General features: G+C 42.4%; 1 protein-coding gene across 2 annotated transcripts in view; it reads left to right on the plus strand.

Moving 5' to 3' along the window:
• The window catches only part of KIF5C (kinesin family member 5C), a 166,732-nt gene that overhangs the window by 108,384 nt on the left and 40,608 nt on the right, over positions 1-17,740 (plus strand). For both annotated transcript variants that reach the window (XM_079925007.1, XM_079925008.1), the window contains exons 12-15: positions 3,452-3,627; positions 9,127-9,195; positions 11,135-11,341; positions 13,511-13,657. In XM_079925007.1, the coding sequence (XP_079781133.1) occupies positions 3,452-3,627; positions 9,127-9,195; positions 11,135-11,341; positions 13,511-13,657 (599 nt within the window). The remainder of the gene's footprint in view (positions 1-3,451; positions 3,628-9,126; positions 9,196-11,134; positions 11,342-13,510; positions 13,658-17,740) is intronic.

Here is a 17,740-nt window from a genome sequence, read left to right on the forward strand (position 1 = left end):
TATCCACTGCATTGCAGGGAATAGTCTCCATTAATGCTGTGAGATTGCCTTGGAGGCAGATTGCCTAGTGTCAGGTCCTTCATAGTGCTGGGAATTTACAATCCCCAGACATGTCTGTGAGCTGGACAGTGTAGTTACCAGGGACGCTTCTGGAAGTCATTTGCTCGGTCCTTTGAAGGGCAGCGGTGTTTGGGAAAACCTGTTCTTGGTTCCTCTCTGGGCAGGAGCTGTGCTCTCCCCCAGACACCCTCTGCTTTTGTTCCTGTGTGTTGCTGCTTTGTTCTTCTTGGCCTGAACGGCTGCTGCAAAAAATAATACTGACTGCCTGACCTTTAGAATAAAAACTGGGATGGGCTCGCTGTTTAGATGTAGTTTTGTGGGGGACATGTTGATGCTTCGACTCAGAGAATTGTTCAAGGGAAACCAGAAAACCTGCTATAGGTTTCAAATATTGTTTTCACAATAATAAAAATAACCCAGGCTAGCGGGAAGCAGCGGCATAGCACAGGGAGATCAGCTTGGTGCTTTGTGACCACCTAGAGGGGTGGGATAGGGAGGGTGGGAGGGAGATGCAAGAGGGAGGGGATATGGGGATATATGTGTACGTATAGCTGATTCACTTTGTTATGCAGCAGACGCTAACACAACATTGTAAAGCAATTATACTCCAATAAAGATGTTAAAAATAAATAAACCCTAAAGGCACTACTCCTATGGCTGTATTGTATTTTTGGGGGGAACTGAGCTCTAACTACCAAAGGTATTGTGAAGACCCCAGAAACACTAATCTCAGGATAAGTAAAAATGATATTTTATCTGCAAAACCTAAAAAGTTGACAATTCATCAGGAAGAGGAGGGGATAAGAGATGGACTTTTGTGTTTTTTACATATACTAGTTTAATTAATCTTTAGAACAGTGCTGTGTTAAAGGCATTGTTATTTCTTCGCCTTTACAAAAAGCGAGAGGTTAATCAGGAAATGGCTTGATAGGTGGCTTACTGTCCCACTGACCATGTTTATGCAGTGTCTGTCGGTCACTTTCAGGTGCCTCAGAGCAGTGTTGGCTAGCTTGTTGAACCTCTCTAAACTGGGACAACTCTGGAACTTTGTAATGCTATAACTTCTCAGTGGAAGACGAAGGCAGCTTTAGGGGTAGTCAAGCCTGTGACTTTTGGTTAGAGCAGGTCACCCACTGCTAGGTTGTGGGATTCATCCCTGACTCCTGCCCACCCAGACAAACGGAAATACACACTGGGCGACTCCTTAGCTCACCCCAACCTCACTGCCTCTGTGGCCATTTGGAACCAAAGAATGCAGGGAATATGCCCTTTTCAGATGTTTTTGTATCTTACCTCTGGACTTGGGCTGAATTGGCCTGTGGACAATATGACTGTATTCTGGCTGGTTTCTGGTCTAGTGCAGTTAAGAATTTCATCTTCGATATGCTTTAGCTGGAAGGTCAATTCATACTGCCCTGGATTGCCCTGTTCACAAATTTCAGAAGCTAGGATTGAAAAATTAGAGAGCGATACAGTCATGATCCGAGTGGGGGAAGGACATTTACCAAAGTGTTAGTGGTGAAATTCTCTAGAGAAGGAACAGAGTTGGGAGGTAGAGGAGAAGGAGGGCGAAAGTTTTAGTATATACTCTATGGTTAAAAAAAGATATTTACATATATATTTTTATAATTTTATATATATATAATGTCTTGAAGCACACACACACAAATCCTTAGGAACTAGAACATGGTACTGCGTTTATAGCCCATGGACATAGCAGGCTCTAGATCATATAGATCCTTTCATTGGATGAAATCCGGTCTGCACACTAAGGTTGTTGATGAATGCTTCAAACCAGGAATTGGAACTGAATGAAATAATGATTTGGTTCCGATTCAACTCAAAGGCTACTCAGATATTCTGGTTTTGTTTCAGGTCAATAATTTTAGAAAAAAGCTTAGGTACAGTGCAGTGTAGTTGAGCTTCAGAAGAAAAAAAGGTTGGCTCAGTTCTGTATTCAGCAAAGTAATCATTTATTCCAGGCTTTGCTTCAAGTTGCTGCTTCAAATGGAACTGTGATACTGAGGTGAGATCATTGAGTGTTCATTGTATTTGATGTGGAGGCCTGTGGTACCGTTTGTGATTATCAAGTGAGATAATGGAGTCTTAGGCAGCAAAGCTAACCATCCCAGTGCTTTGTTTATATTGAGATAAATGTACACGATCAGTGTTCAGGTGGGTTTCTTGAGACTTGATATATACTGTTCATGAAGCCATGGATTAGTTCAGTTCTTCTCTCCTTTGTTTTGGGGTGTCTTTTTTTTTTTTTTTTTTTTTCTGTGAGAAATTCCCTCTGGCTCAGGACAGTTTTCCTGGGGAATTTCCACAGAATGCATTTTACAGGCTGAGAACTGGGTGAGGTTTGGAATGTTGCAGACACTCACTGATTGTAGCAAACTGAGTGTGAAACTGATGGTAAACATTGTGATGGAAAAGTATGTTTGGTTTTGGTTTGCTTTCCAAGAAGATATTTAAAAGACACAGTTGAGCCACATGGTTTTCATAGACTCCTTTTTATGCAGTCTGTCTTTGCAAGGTGGTTTTCTTGTTGGGGTAGCCGTTGACCAGCTTGAGAACTTCACCTTTTCCCTCAATTTGCGTGGTCACATTTGGTACTACTTCCTTCGAAGGCCCCATAAATGCTCCTCTGCAGACCGAGAAGCGGTATGCAGAGTGTCTGCATGATATTCTAGATGGGCTGCTTTTTCTTTCCTGGGATTACCTGATATCACAAGAAATTATTCTATTTGAACTCTCCAGTTGAGACAATTAATTCTGACTTCCTGGGGGAGAGAGTGGTAGTGGGACGTGTGTTGGTGCGATGTCAGTCGGAGTTCCCGGGTCCGGGGCTACCCTGACTTCCTGTTTCAGAGTGAGAGATTCTCAGAGTCTGAGGATTGGGGCCCTACGGTGTTCTATTAACAATGGCGAATTTGTTCCTTGATTTGGCTCTTTCTATTAATGAAACAGTAACCTAATTAATTGTAATTAGGATGCCTCAGAGGTCTGTTTCCCTTTGAGTCAATCGCTAGAGAGAATATGATTCTAGTAAAGCCCTAGCATATTCCTCAACAAAGAAAATTGTATGCAAAATTTCTGGGTATCGCTGCAAAGTTGGAGAGCTTGTGTGGTTGATGGAACCAGTTTACTTCAGTGATGCATCATGGGGGAGGGAGTGTTACATAGTCTCCTTCTTCCTTAGACCCATTTTGGTCAATTCACTGCGACCTTTCTTGTCAAATAGAAAGAACACAAGCTATAACTCTATGCAACAGCTCCTTATTCTGTCCTCTGTGTCTTTTTCACGGGAGTGACTATTTTTGGACCTCTTCCTGGAGGGCTGCACACTGAATTTCTTCAATCCCTAACTCCTCTCGGCTGTGCTTTGCAGGAGAAGCTGTGCCTGAGGATGAACAGATCAGTGCTAAGGACCAGAAGTCCCTGGAGCCCTGTGATAACACCCCCGTCATAGACAACATTGTTCCTGTGGTTGCTGGCATCTCCGCAGAGGAGAAGGAGAAGTATGATGAGGAGATCTCCAGTCTCTACCGACAACTGGATGATAAGGTCTGTAGTCAGAGATTATAGACCTCACACTGGTACAAAAACTAAAAGCAGCAGGTCCTAGATTTATTGGCTGGAAGCAGCTCAAGCCCCCCAGAACTGATGTAGGGCTGCAGACTGATGTTTGTGCCCGTCTTCCTAGTATTTACCCTAGCTCTTCATTGGGCGGACTCAGGGAATTGGATTCACGTGGAATGGAAACTTGATCGGAAGAGTGGAGGGTTGACCTGGGTAGACAGAGTCTTCACCTCTAGAAATTGGATGGGGCCTCATCACTGCATGAGAGTGGAGGCTGCGTGATCTTTCTTGAATTGTCCCTTGTTTTCTTCTCTGGGCCTGTCCATCACCTCTTGGAAATTCCAGCAGTGTCCCAGCTATAGGGGCGAAGGTGGTAGCTCCCAAAACTCAGGTGTGTACTTTAATTACGTAGCTCTAAGGCCCTGGAGTGAGGAGCCAGTAGTAGCAGCAGCAGGAAGGCTGTTTTCAGGGGCGTCCTCTTGGACGAAGTAGTTTGGACATGCTGGGATGTCTAATTTCATGGCAAACTTTTGGGACTCAAAGAACCATGTCAGTGCACAAACTGGAATAAAGGAAAACAGATCTTGGAGAACACTGTATCATTCATTCCCAAAGAAGGTCGGGTTAGGAATCCCAGAGGCAAAGGAAATTAAATTGATGTTTCACGTGATCTTGGCGTATTGCCCTTGGAATATCTAAATCCTTTCAGTGCATTTCATCAAGGTTGCCGATATTTTTAGTCTGATTTAATCTTTTCTGCTGTGGTTCAGCTCAGAGTGCTCGGGGACACCTCTGGCTTAGATGAAACATCTTTGTTATGTTAACGTTGTCATTAATCTTACAGGCCTGTCTCTTCTGAGTAAAGCTCAGAGTCTGGTATCACCTTCACAGGGGAAATGTAACTGGTTGCCATAAGGAAGCTGGTTCTCTTTGTGCTTACGACTCTGGGGGTTTGCATTATAACTGCCGTGTTAAACTGGGGTCACCCTACCCTTTGGGTAACATTTAATAAGATATTCACACCGTGAGAGCTGGGTTAATTACTCTTTAGGCACTAGACATGGTTACCCTTCCATTTCTACCCAGGTGTTTTATGTAAAACCTCAAACAAAGTGAGAGAAAAGGGAGATCAGTAAGTGAATAGTGTCTGTGGATTTCTCGATTTCGCCAAAGAAATGCTGTTGTTTAATAGCATTTAGAATTGATGGTTCATTTTTAGTATCCCCAAAGAATCCTGGATGCGGGGTGATAACCTGATTCCGCTCTCTAGTCTCTATGAATAGAAGCCCGCAGTGATTGGAATTGGGAACTTTACGTTGGCAGCATGAGGATTTCTCTTTGCTCTGAGGGAGACTTCAGAGTCTCGACTCCAGCTCCTGAAGTGTAGGAAATGCCAGGCCTTGGCAGTTCTCAGTTGGTAGCTGGCAGAGCTGACCCTAGAGCCTCTGCCTCCTAATGACCAACCTAGGACATTTTCTGTTATATCATTTTCCTTTAGCGTGTGTTTTGAAAACCCTGTTAAGCACACATTTTGAGATTAGCATGTGTGGTCCATCACAGGGTGATGCTGAGAGATCTGGGAGAGGACTGAGCCCCAGAGCCTCAGCCTGGGGAGAGGGGCACCAAAGCTAGTGGTTTGACCTTCATATCTCTACCCATGGATGGCCTGATTATGACTTGTCAGCTGTCATTCTTATTTGTCCTCCTCTTAAAGGTTCTAGGAGCTATTTCATGCTTCTGATGAGGTAGGTGGTGTGATACTTTTGAGAATGCATGGGTCGGGACAGGGCACCTTCATAGATTATTAGTGGCAGGGCTGAAAGTATCGAAGTCTAGATGAAAGGCTAGCCCAGGGTGGTTAGATGACTTACATCACCTGTAGGTGGCAGAGCTGCAGTGAGATTACACATCTTCTGACTCCCAGTTCGGTGCTCATCCCATTTTGGCCTTAGCCCTTGAAATGAGGAACTTTTCAGCCCTAATGAATTTGTCTAGAATGCGGTGGGAGAAAGACTATGCAGTCTCCTCCCTGCTGCCCACTCTGTCCCTCTGTGCTGCCCCTCCAGGGGTCTAAGGACAGGTGCTCTTCCAGGGCAGTTCTGTGTGATGGAAAAACATGCACTTTATTATTATTTTTTAATACTTAATTTTTTTTATGGAAGTATAGCTGATTTCCAGTGTAGTGCCCATCTCTGCTTACAGCAGAGTGACTCAGTTATACACGTATAGACATTCTTTTTTTATATCCTTTTCCATTATGGTTTATCACAGGATATTGAATATAGTTCCCTGTGCTGTACAGTAGGACCTTGTTGTTTATCCATCCTATATATAATAGTTTACATCTGCCAATCCCAAACTTCCAGTCCTTCCCCCACCCCCGCCTTGGTAACCACAAGTCTGTTCTCTATGTCTGTGAGTCTATTTCTGTTTTGTAGATAGGTTTATCTGTGCCATATTTTAGATTCCACATACAAGTGATATCATGTGGTATTTGTCTTTCTCTTTCTGACTTACTTCACTTAGTGTGATAATCTCTAGGTGCATCCACATTGCTGCAAATGGCATTATTTCATTCCTTTTATGGCTGAGTAGTATTCCACTGCATATATACGTACCACATCTTCTTTATCCCTTCATCTGTCGATGGACATTTAGGTTGTTTCCAAAAAGCATGTACTTTAGAGTCAGACCTGTGCGTTAACATTGCTGAGATGACCTGGGCCGATGACCCACCTGCTGAAGATGTTTTTCTCATCTGCAACATGGAGTTCGCATCTGTTACTTTAAAAGGTTTCGTTGGGGAGTAAAAGTTTCTGAGACATAGCAGATGCTCAATAAATATTGGTTTCTTTCTTTCTTTTCTGTCTCCTCCCTTTGTTTGCTTAAGGGAGAAGCCACATTATATATGGTGTCAGAGGGGTGGTGGTGCAGAGGTGGGCCGAAAGCAGAGGTGTAAGATAGGCAGCTCAGCACTGCCACTGTCTCTCTTATTTCCCATCACCTCTCCAGAGCTTCTGTACTGTTGGAGTTGTAAGAGAGGAATTAAGTGGAAGTAGAAGTAGAAGTTGAACCTCATTTCACTGATTACCATTGCAACAAAAACATCTTTATAATTAAAGGTGACCAGTGACCTGTTGACGGCTCCCTTATTTTATTTCAAATACCAGAATATTTTTTGAAAGTTGCCTGGAAAACCATTATATCCATAGACAGATCTTAACAGTTGGCATCAGAGTGAGCCTGTGTACACATGTTCTAAGAGATGCACTTGAATGTATAGATATAGACTGCACAGCACATCTTACTCTGAAAGTTTTGAAAATTAAAAAAGAGTCACAGTAGACTGTGCTAATTCCTTAGAGAAGTTTCCTTAAGAAAGGGTAAGTGTAGTTTTGGAAATGTCTCTGATGTAAGTGATTCGTGTCCTTATAGTGTAATCCTTGTTCTTCATCCTTCCCAGATGGGCTAAGGGCCCTTAGATTCTCACGGTACCTCAAAAATCACTGCATCGCAGCCCTTCACCTGTCAGGAGCAAGCCTGCGTCTCAGGCTTTGGAATGAACACAGTATAAGAACAAAACACCTGCACTACTGTTTTGCTTCTCTTGTGATTTATATCACTTGTAACTGTTGCTCATACGTCCCAGGGGAAGAGATGGTAGCTCCCCCATGTTAAACTTCTTGAGTCTTCCATGTTAAGATGTTTAATATTTATGTGCGGAGGGACATAAGCACAAAATCGTTCCTGGTAAATGGCATTCTAAGTTTATAAAGTAGAAGAGAAAATATGCCCAACATATAGTCTTCTCACTGTGGAAGTACCATTTTGGGGGGGAGGTTTCACTCTGATATAACTTCCCTAATTCTCCTGCCAGAAATCTGACTTGAAGTATTTTTTAGAAGCATTAAAGAATTTTAAATTGTAAAACAGTTTTCAAAACTTCAGAGTAAGATGTGCTGTGCGGTCTATATCTGTACATTCAAGTGCATCTCTTAGAACATGTTTACACGGGCTTGATGCTAGCTGGTAAGATCTAGTCCGTGGATAATAGGTTTCCGAGCACTTTTCGGAAAATATTCTGGTATTTGAATTTTCTTATATATAAAATCGGTGAGTTGGTGTAAAAAGTTCAGTAGAAACAGGATCTCCCTGAGCAGAGAAGTAAGCCCCAAAGATGTTCTACACAAAGGAAAAGGAGATGCAGATCTCATAATATTGGTGTTAGCATTTTCTTGCTCCATGGAAAGCATCAAGTTGTGATTTAATCGATTTTTACATTTAATCTGATTTAAACGGATGCACAGACACGACCAAACAGGCAGGAAGATATCCCGTGGGAAACTGAGGTTCTGCCACCTAGGCCCTTGAGTTTACCCTCTTCCCTCCCCGCCCCTGGAAAAGGCAGAAAGCACAGTGCAGGTTTCTTATGGGCTGCACGTGGAAGCACCTGGGCAGCTCCTGGCACAAGGATGGACACAGCAGCACTGAACTGGATCTGACTCTGCTTGGGGTTTAGACCCCAGAAGCGTCACCACAGAGGATTTCCTCCTGTTCCTAAGGGAGAGGCACATGTGAAGCCAAGCTGTCTTTCTTCACAGGCTGTGCTTCACAATTTCGTTTGAACTCATGAAAATCTTCGTAACCAAGACCGAGTCTCGTGCGGTTAGGCCTGCTGGGTGCCTGCTGCTTTCCACACTGGGTGGACCACGTCTAAGGAGGGGAGAGGCAGAGGTGCCTGCACGGGGCCACGAGAGGCCGCAGTTCTGGCTTTTGTGGCAGCAACACCTAGTGGCAGAAGTTGAGAGTGAGAAGAGTGAACTTGCCTGTGGGGAGATCCTTTCCCACTTCCATGACAGGCCAGAAAGGAAGCAATCACGTTTCTGCACACCAGCTTCCTTGAGGTTTTTTCAGACTGGTAAGAAAATTAGCTCCTAATCAAAGGGAGCTCTGTAATGCCAAAGAGTAATTCTCTAGTAAATGTTTTCCAGTTTCTCCACGTAAGAGGTTTGAAGTGGAAATACTGGTCTCTTCTACCTATCAAATGGCAGTGTTCCCGGTCACAGATGTGTTTAACAAGATTTGGGACATGCATGTATTACAGTGCAGGTGGTTAGAAATTCACTCCCTTATTTTCTGAGCTAGGAGTTCACTGTTAACATCTTTAAGCTTGGAGGGATAGCTCCAAAGTTCCTTTCGGTTCCCAAGCCCTTCATCGCCGATTTCTGGATGAGCAGGAATTGAGTTGAATGTGTAGGATATTGTATTTCCCAGAATATCCAGATGTTTCATTGGCTGAGCAAGGTGGGCAAAGTGGTATTTTAACCAATCTCTCTTCTGCGGGGAAGCACCACACCATTTCCTTCATCTTATCAGCCAGCTTATAGCTGGCATCCTGGTATCCAACGGTCATCCGTCGAGAAACCAGGATAGCAAAAATGACATAACCAACCACAAAAAATTAAATATGGTATTTCGTTTCAGGATGATGAAATTAACCAGCAGAGCCAGCTGGCTGAAAAGCTAAAGCAACAGATGTTGGATCAGGATGAGGTAAAGAATGCAATAAAAAAATTTTTTTACACAGTTCTTTTATGACTCTGTTGTTGATGTATGTTCCAGAAATTTAACTCGCAAAGTGTTTTTTTAAAATCACTGCATCATGTGAAAATTTCTTGGAAGATTTCCTTTCAGTGCCTGCTGAAAGCTGATTTTAGGGGAATTTAGAAAATAAATGTGACTTCCTAGAACTCTAGGGTTTTGAGAGCGCATAGCTGGCTGCTACACAGTCTATGAAGGGCAGAAATAGAGGAGCTTGGAGGTCGGGCAAGGATGATCCTGCTTCCTCATACTCAGGGCCCAGCGCTCCTGGTTTGTGCCACTTCTGCCTTTCTTCGGCTTTGCAAATCAGACAGCTCAGGTCTTTGATATGCACCATGTTCTTGTGCTGTCTTGTAGGAAAAAAAAAATAGCCCAAAAACAAAAGTAGAAGGTAGAGGAGAGGAAAGCAAAGAAGATAGGGGTCCAAGTGCTGCGTTAGAATATATGTGATATGGTCACGAGGAGGGAAATTTTTTTCAGTCTCTTCCTGGATGGCATTCAATTCTCCAGTAAATGTCTCTATTGTATTGTGTTTTGCCAAGCACTTTACAAATAGGAACCTAAGCAAAGAACAGATAGCCAATCTATCAAACACAGATGATTCGTAATTCTCTTACTGAGGACATCTAAGTATGTTTTCTCTTTTGTGCTTTAGGGTGCTTTCTGCTTTGTTGCTAAAATGCTGTGAGTTGGATCATATGATGCAATTATAGCAAGTGGCTTAAGTTCATGGCCCCAGTCCCAGCCCTCTCGTAGACATAACTCTCTCTCTAACGATCTTTTTCTCTTCCTCTTTGTTATCCTTCATCTCTCCAGGACAATGATTATGCCCTCTGCCCAAACACTTCCCTTGGCAGGAACCATATTTAACTGATTCCGCTTTTAACTAGAGTCTTCATTTGCTTTGTGTTTCCTGCCATCTTCCTCCCATTCTGTTGCTTTTCATCTCCAACTTGGTACAACTGCCTGTGATAACCTTTCCTTTTTGTTACAGTTAAAACTCTTAATATTTTTTTTCTCTACTATCAAGACAATATCTGTTCATTACAGGAAAATCAGAAAATACAGTAAGCACAAAAATAATGAAAGTATCCATAAGCTCAGTCATTCACTTTTAACTAGTGTTAATGTTTGGGTATATTCTTCTATAATCCATGATGAATATTAAGAAAAATTAGTGACTGCCCTTTTATACTGTTTTGGTTGACTCTAAAATCGACCTGTTTACAATGTGAAATAATGATAATAGTAAAAAGCCATGTAAGTATTATTATAGTCCTTGGAAATGATTCCTCCTCGTCCTCTGTTCAACTTGTGGAATAGCCAGCCAGCTACAAAGTGTGGTGATTTATTTATATTTTTTTTTGCGGTACGCGGGCCTCTCACTGCTGTGGCCTCTCCCGCTGTGGAGCACAGGCTCTGGACGCGCAGGCTCAGCGGCCATGGCTCACGGGCCCAGCCGCTCCACAGCATGTGGGATCTTCCCGGACCGGGGCACGAACCTGTGTTCCCTGCATCGGCAGGCGGACTCTCAACCACTGTGCCACCAGGGAAGCCCTGTGTTTTTGTTTTTTTGTTTTTTTTGTTTTTGTTTTTGTGTGTGTGTGTGGTGATTTTTGATGTGTAATCAATTCTTGGAGTTAAGCCTATGTAGCTTTAAATAAGAAAGAAAGAAAGAAAAATTAGAAAGAAAGAGAAACAGATTTTCAAAACAATATGCTATTTTTTCATTTAGCATCTGTATATATAGTAGCATTTCTAGTTATCCTGAGCTTTTCAACTTATTTTCTTTTATCTGTTTTTTAAAAAAATTACTTTATTTTGGATAGAGCACAGAGTATAAACTCTTGAACATTCGATTCACCAGTTCCATGCCATCTAATTTCCCCAGCTTTTAGCTTCTACAAGAAGAGACTATGAGAAGATTCAGGAGGAGCTGACACGTCTCCAGATTGAAAATGAGGCAGCCAAAGATGAGGTGAAAGAAGTTCTCCAGGCCTTGGAGGAGCTGGCTGTCAATTACGACCAGAAGTCACAGGAAGTGGAGGACAAGACCAGGGCCAATGAGCAGCTGACAGATGAGCTGGCCCAGAAAACGGTTGGAGCATTTGTGTGTAGGGGGCAGGACTTCCTCAGCAGCCAATCGTGTACTTATATTAATGTTTGCTGACAGACACTGTATGTAGCAAGGCAGTTGGCTGAGTGGTTTTTCAGTGTTAGGCAAAGATGCATTCTTTGAAATCCTCCAATTATTGAAATACTTTGTGTAAGTGACTTGTCCATTCCCCCCGGAACTGCATGTCAGAACTGTTTTATATCTAGGGGATTTGTAACACCAGCAGGGATGACTTGTAGGATAGTCAAGAGAGCACAGACTTTGGAGCCAGAAAAACCCTAGCTAAAACTTTGACTTTACAACTATTAGGCCTTAGTCGAGACATATAAACTTGAGTATTCATTTCCTTATCTGTAAAAATGGTGATAATAACATGTTCCTTTCAGGGCGTGAGAATTAGTGACAGTTTACATAAAGCACTTAGCACGGACCTGTGCATATGCTACAATCTTAGCAAATAAGTCTCAAAATATTATATTAACAGGGGAGAGTGGCTGACCTGTGGAAGGTCTGGATTTCACTCTCCTTGTTTGCACCCTCCTGAATGCAGTCCATTCCTTCCCCAGAGCTTCTTATCCTCGCCTAGGACCAAGCTGTCCTGGTTTGTCTGTTGTCCTTTTCAGCCAGTGTTTCAGTCTTCACATTTCCTAATTTTCAGATTCTCCCAGCGAAAGATGCTGCAGGTTCTGCTCAGTGAGCTAGTGGCAGAGGGCCAGTGAACATTTGGTGAGGTGGCTGGTGGTGGGATGTGTCCATTTTGTCTTTTTCTACTTGGAAGATGGGTGGTGGGAAGCCGAGTGGCTGTAACTGGCTGCCCTTGGCACTTTGGCCTGGTGGCCTGGTGTCATGGGATTGTGCCCAGCCTGCTTTGTGGAAAACAGCCAGTCCTCCCAGGCAAGGGGAAGTAGCAGATGGTGCAGGAAAGCTCTGATCTGCTGACCGTAGAGCTGATAGAAAATGCTCCTTACTCCATACATTCAGCTGCACGAAGGAAGACTTTTTAATGTTTCCCAAGATGGGAACTACTGCTTCTGTGGATTTTAAAAACAAAATGAAAGAAGCAGCGGCAATGCCAAAATAAAAACAAGAACCAGAGAAACAAAGCAGAAGTCACGTAGGAAAGGAGGAGACTTAGATTTTCTCTGCTTATGGTTTTCTGTCAGATTCTTTAACTAGTCCTTGGTACTAGTTGCTTCCCAAAACAATGAAATGTTTTCCATGATACAGGTTTTATTTTCTGTCAAACCAAAGTACTGCTAGACTGGTTTAGAGTGCTATTTTTAGTCGTATCATTAAAAGTCCTCTAGTAAAAATGCTCTAGTAAAAATAGCTGCATATGGAAGAATTACATGAATGTCTTTGCATTAACCTCTACAACTCCATAATTTAGGGAAATTATTTTCTTTGTTGGCTGAGTTAGTACCAAGACACCAAAAGATGGCTGTTCTGTCGGTGTTGAGAGTTTGTTAATTAAAAATATATACATTTGGGTAACATACATGAAGGATGGGAAAGGTGGATTTGTTCGTGTTTGGCAGTAAAATGGAGCGTCTGCTATATATTAAGAAGCCGTCTCCAGTTGAACCAGACCAATTTTGAAACTAGGTGAAGTGTTCAATTCAGCTTCACCGTGAAGATTAAAAGACTTTTTCTAGGTTGTTTTCGAGACTCACTAATGTCCCTTTGGGCCTCCCAGACCCATCTGTTTTGAAGCCAGATGGGAATTTGGAAGTGGTCCCAGGGAGCAGGTTTTGTTTGGAAGTGGAGGTGGGGATGCTTGCAGGTATGTTTAGACCCTGGAGAATGTGGACTGAAACAGAACAACATTTGGTAGGTAGGACGATATGATTACACAGAATAAACGTAAGGATTCCTTTTGGGCTTTATTTATTTTTAATAACTTATTTAATAACTGACCTGGAAGTTGTTGTCTGATATGCAGACAAATGACATATCAGGCCAAGACAAATTCCTTTTCTTATCAGAGAATGCAGTGCTATACTATAGTCTGGATGAAAAGGGCTCTTGTGTTGAAATCACATGAAATGATAAAAGAACGCTACCCTACATTCTGTTGTTATTCTTTGTAATGCCATGTGTGTGAAATTGATGAGTGACCCTTTTCATTTGTTGTTAAAATGTGTTTTGCAGACTACATTGACAACCACACAAAGAGAACTGAGCCAGCTGCAGGAGCTTAGCAATCACCAGAAAAAGAGGGCTACCGAGATCCTGAATTTGCTGCTGAAGGATCTGGGGGAGATAGGAGGAATTATTGGCACCAATGATGTCAAGACTGTAAGCTAGCCTTTCTTGTATCCTCTCTACCTGCTCGTGTGATGGCATGATTCTAAGCAAGCAGAGGCTGTGTTTTATTCTCCTGAGTATCCAGTGCTTAGCACAGTGTTTTGCATCTGCTACGCGCTTGATAATATTTGATTGAACGAACGAAGGGCTGATTGAATGACTAAGTAAATGATTGGTTAAGGAGGAGAGAAACATTTACCTTTCAATTATAGGAAATGTCCTCGAATCTTGGTTGGCCTTATGTAAGTTGGCTTATTCCTCAAAGTTGCATACCAGTGTCACAGAGGTTTGGGACTGGATACGTTAAGCAAAAGTTCTACCCTCAGAAACGTTTCTCCTTTTCTATGAGAATGCAACAGAGTGAAAATCGCCAACCCATCAGTATGAATTAGGAGAGCTTTCAGCTGGAAGTAATAGGATTCTAACAGTGGCTTAAAAAAATAAAGCCACATTTAATTATTCACAATATGAGAAGTCTAGAATCTTGTTATTTCAGGTTGTGATCTGCATTCACCTGGGAACTTGTTTGAGCTATAGACTCTCAGGCCCACCTCAGACCTACTGAATTAGAATTTTCATTTTAACAAGATTCCCCAGGTCATTCGTATGCTTCTTGAAGTTTTAGAAGCAAAATTTGGTTTGTTGCAGTATCTCAACAATGTCGGGCATCCAGGCCTTTTCTTTATTTTGTTTCTGCTTTCCTCAGCCTATTGCCTTTTCACATCTATAGATTTTTATCTCAAGGTAGCAAGATAGCGTCCATAGCACCAATCATCACAACCCCACACAACCACATCCAAGGCAGGATGGGCTGCAAAGGCAGCCAGCTTTCATCCAGGAGGGAACTATAATCCTAGAAATCCCCAATAGACATCCCCTTATACATTATAAAGGCCGGAATTGGGTCACACGGTCACCTCAAACTTCAAGGGAAGCTGGGAAGGCAAAGAGAAATAGTATTACTATAATGGGCTTAAACTAACCATGATTAACCCCTTGGGTGGCGCACCTTGGTGTAGCAAGGATGTAAGGGAGATGGGGAGAAAGAGGGTGGTGTAACGTTGTCTATGAGTTAGGAATAGAGAGAAAAGAGAATAAACGATGTTATCATCTGAGAACAATTAACAATTTGCCACAATATAGAGAGGACGTTGGAAAATAAGAAAGTGACATTAAACAAAATAGCTTGATTGAGGTATAATTGACGGAAAGTAAGCTGCACATATTTAAAGTATACAGTTTGAGAAGTTTTGACATATGTATACACTCATGAAACCATCCCCACAATAAGATAATGAGCATGTCTGCCACCTCCAGAAGTGTGTAGGGCTATTTCTGGTCTCTCTAGTCTATTTCAGTGATCTAATCTTTATGCTGTACCACACTGTTTTGATTACCATAGCTTTATATGCACTCAGCGCCTTCTGGGGAGTATCCATTGATTAAACGTGTGTGGATTTTATCCAGCCAGGGAATAGTGTTATAGTATTCAGCTTCGTCACAGGTCCCTAAAACCAAATTCTTAGAGTTTAGCCCTTCAGCCTTTAAAAGGCCAAATTCTACGTCAGTCTGCTCTGTGGGAACACTCAGGTTTTGAGTTGAGTTTGTTAAATACTAGAGAAGCCTCCCCATATTACTTTCGTTTATTGACATTTCTGGGAAACATTGAAAGTCCTCCTTCGATGGTATAACAGATCTAGGTTTAGAGTATATGGCTTCTTGTAAACCCAGTCATTCTTTCATGGAACCTGTATTGTAACTGAATATTTCATGAATCTTTGCAAATGAATCTAATTTTAGCGTCGAATTCTTAGGTACTATAAGATTAATCCTTTCCAGTTTAGTGATTTTGTATTTGAGGATTTATTTTTAGAAGCATATATTGGTGTTGAGCTATAAACTTCTGAGATTGGGGTGATTAAATGGCCCTCGCAATGTGAAGGTACAGTTGATTTATGGGAAGTTGGTGCCTGCTGCTGATAATGATAAAGGAAGATATTTTTATGCTGAGTTCTAAAATAGAGCTGATGAAAAATGCTAATGAAATCAAGGAGTGTCCGGGTGCTTTGGAATTTAAAAAAAAAAGAGTCCTTACCTTTGGGATATGAAGTATGATTGAGATTATTTTTTAAATACTTTCAATGTTTTTAAGTTATTTTTGGATTCCAGAAATCGGATGCCCTAGTTAATTTCATTGGTAACTAAGTTCATTGATAACTTTCACTTATATAGCATCATATTCTTAATTGTTCTGGTTTTCTTTCTTACAATTATGATTTAATCATTAGGGCAATGAGAGCTAAAGGGGAGGAATTATGTGACTTTGGGCAAGTTACTTTACTTCTCTGGGTTTCATTTTCCTAATTTGTAAAATGACAAGATGAGGGGCTTCCCTGGTGGTGCAGTGGTTAAGAATCTGCCTGCCAATGCAAGGGACACGGGTTCGAGCCCTAGTCCGAGAAGATCCCACATGCCGTGGAGCAACTAAGTCCGTGTGCCACAACTTCTGAGCCTGTGCTCAAGAGCCCGCAAGCCACAACTACTGAGCCCACGTGCCACAACTACTGAAGCCTGCGTGCCTAGAGCCCGTGCTCTGCAACAAGAGAAGCCACGACAATGAGAAGCCTGCGTACCGCAACGAAGAGTAGGCCGTGCACAGCAACGAAGACCCAACGCAGCCAAAAATAAAAACAAACAAATAAATAAATAAAATTTAAAAAAAAAAAGGCAAGATGAGTCCAGATAATCTTGAAGGTTGTCAGCTCAGGAATTGCATGAGTTATGTGTATATTTCTTAGATCTATCATTGTGGGTACAGATACTTTTCTTACTGATTATGAGTATTCAACTGATATAATTCTTTTGATCTAAAAAACGAGATCAAGGAAATCTTTTTCAGTGATCTTGTATTTTTATTCCTAACATGTTGTTCGGTGCCCACAAGGTCCCTCCTAATAGTGCTCTGGGGTGAGAGGGAAAGATAGGTGTTGGAGTCTCCCTCAGTCCTCAGTTCCAGGATATGACGGGCCTAAACAGCAAGGAAACAGAAGAACCCATATTTCTCCAGCTCAGTCACATCTGGAAACATTTTCAGAGCCCAGGCAATACTTTAAGTCAACAAAACAAGATGAGAGCAGCTGATGACAAGATGAACCTAGTGTTGACTTTATTCAGGTTTATTAGCGAGCCTCCCCTTCCTTTCATGTTCCGATGTCACCAGTCTTTCTTTAAAACGAAGATTTCCAGATTCCTAGCCACAGGCAGAATAGCAGGTTGAGGTAGCGTGAACGAGATGGATTGGATTAGCTGCCTAATTTTCTTTCGACCTCAGGTCTGGCTGAGGTGGAGGTGAAGAAGTTCAAACAGGTGACACAGACCCTGGGCCCCGGCTCCATCAGGGACCTGACTATGGGTGGACCAGAGATGCAGATAAAACTGCTCCAGATCCTGGGTCTGAAGTCAGTCTTCATCACCGACAGCTCCCTTTCCACCGACTTCTTCAACACAGCCTGGGGTCTGCTGGGGCTGGGGTCTGAGGTCCAGTCCCCAGCCAGAAGGGTGACTGGCGTCCCCACCCCCAGGACAGCTTGCTTCTTCATCCCCTCTTGCCCCTCAAGCTCTTGGAAGCAACTGTATCATACCTTAGCTCTGTACTGCACTTATAAATAAACCTGACGATTCTGAGCACTTTTTTTTTAAAGGATTTTTTAAAGTCCCATTATGACTTTTAGGTCTTAGAATGTGAAGTCACCTCACGTACCTTTTACTTGACCTAGAAATGGCACCTTGCTCAGCTGCTCCATGCTCTAGAGTCATGGGGTGGGCGTGGGGGCCGACTCCTTCCATACAGGCAAGATGGAAGGAGAGGCAGCCTCTTCTGCTGGATTAGTCAGGACTGGACTGGATCGCACAGTCCAGTACGTACAGTGGAGTCATTGTCAGACCCAGGGGAGAGTTATGAAATAATAGTGCAGCAGCAAACTCTGATTCTTCTTTTTGAAATAACAGTATATACTGGAATTACTGAAAACTCTGAACTAAACATGACTAAATATATGAACTCATAAGTGGTAG

This window comes from Stenella coeruleoalba, assembly GCF_951394435.1.
Source record: "Stenella coeruleoalba genome assembly, chromosome: 6".
Lineage (NCBI taxonomy): Eukaryota > Metazoa > Chordata > Mammalia > Artiodactyla > Delphinidae > Stenella > Stenella coeruleoalba.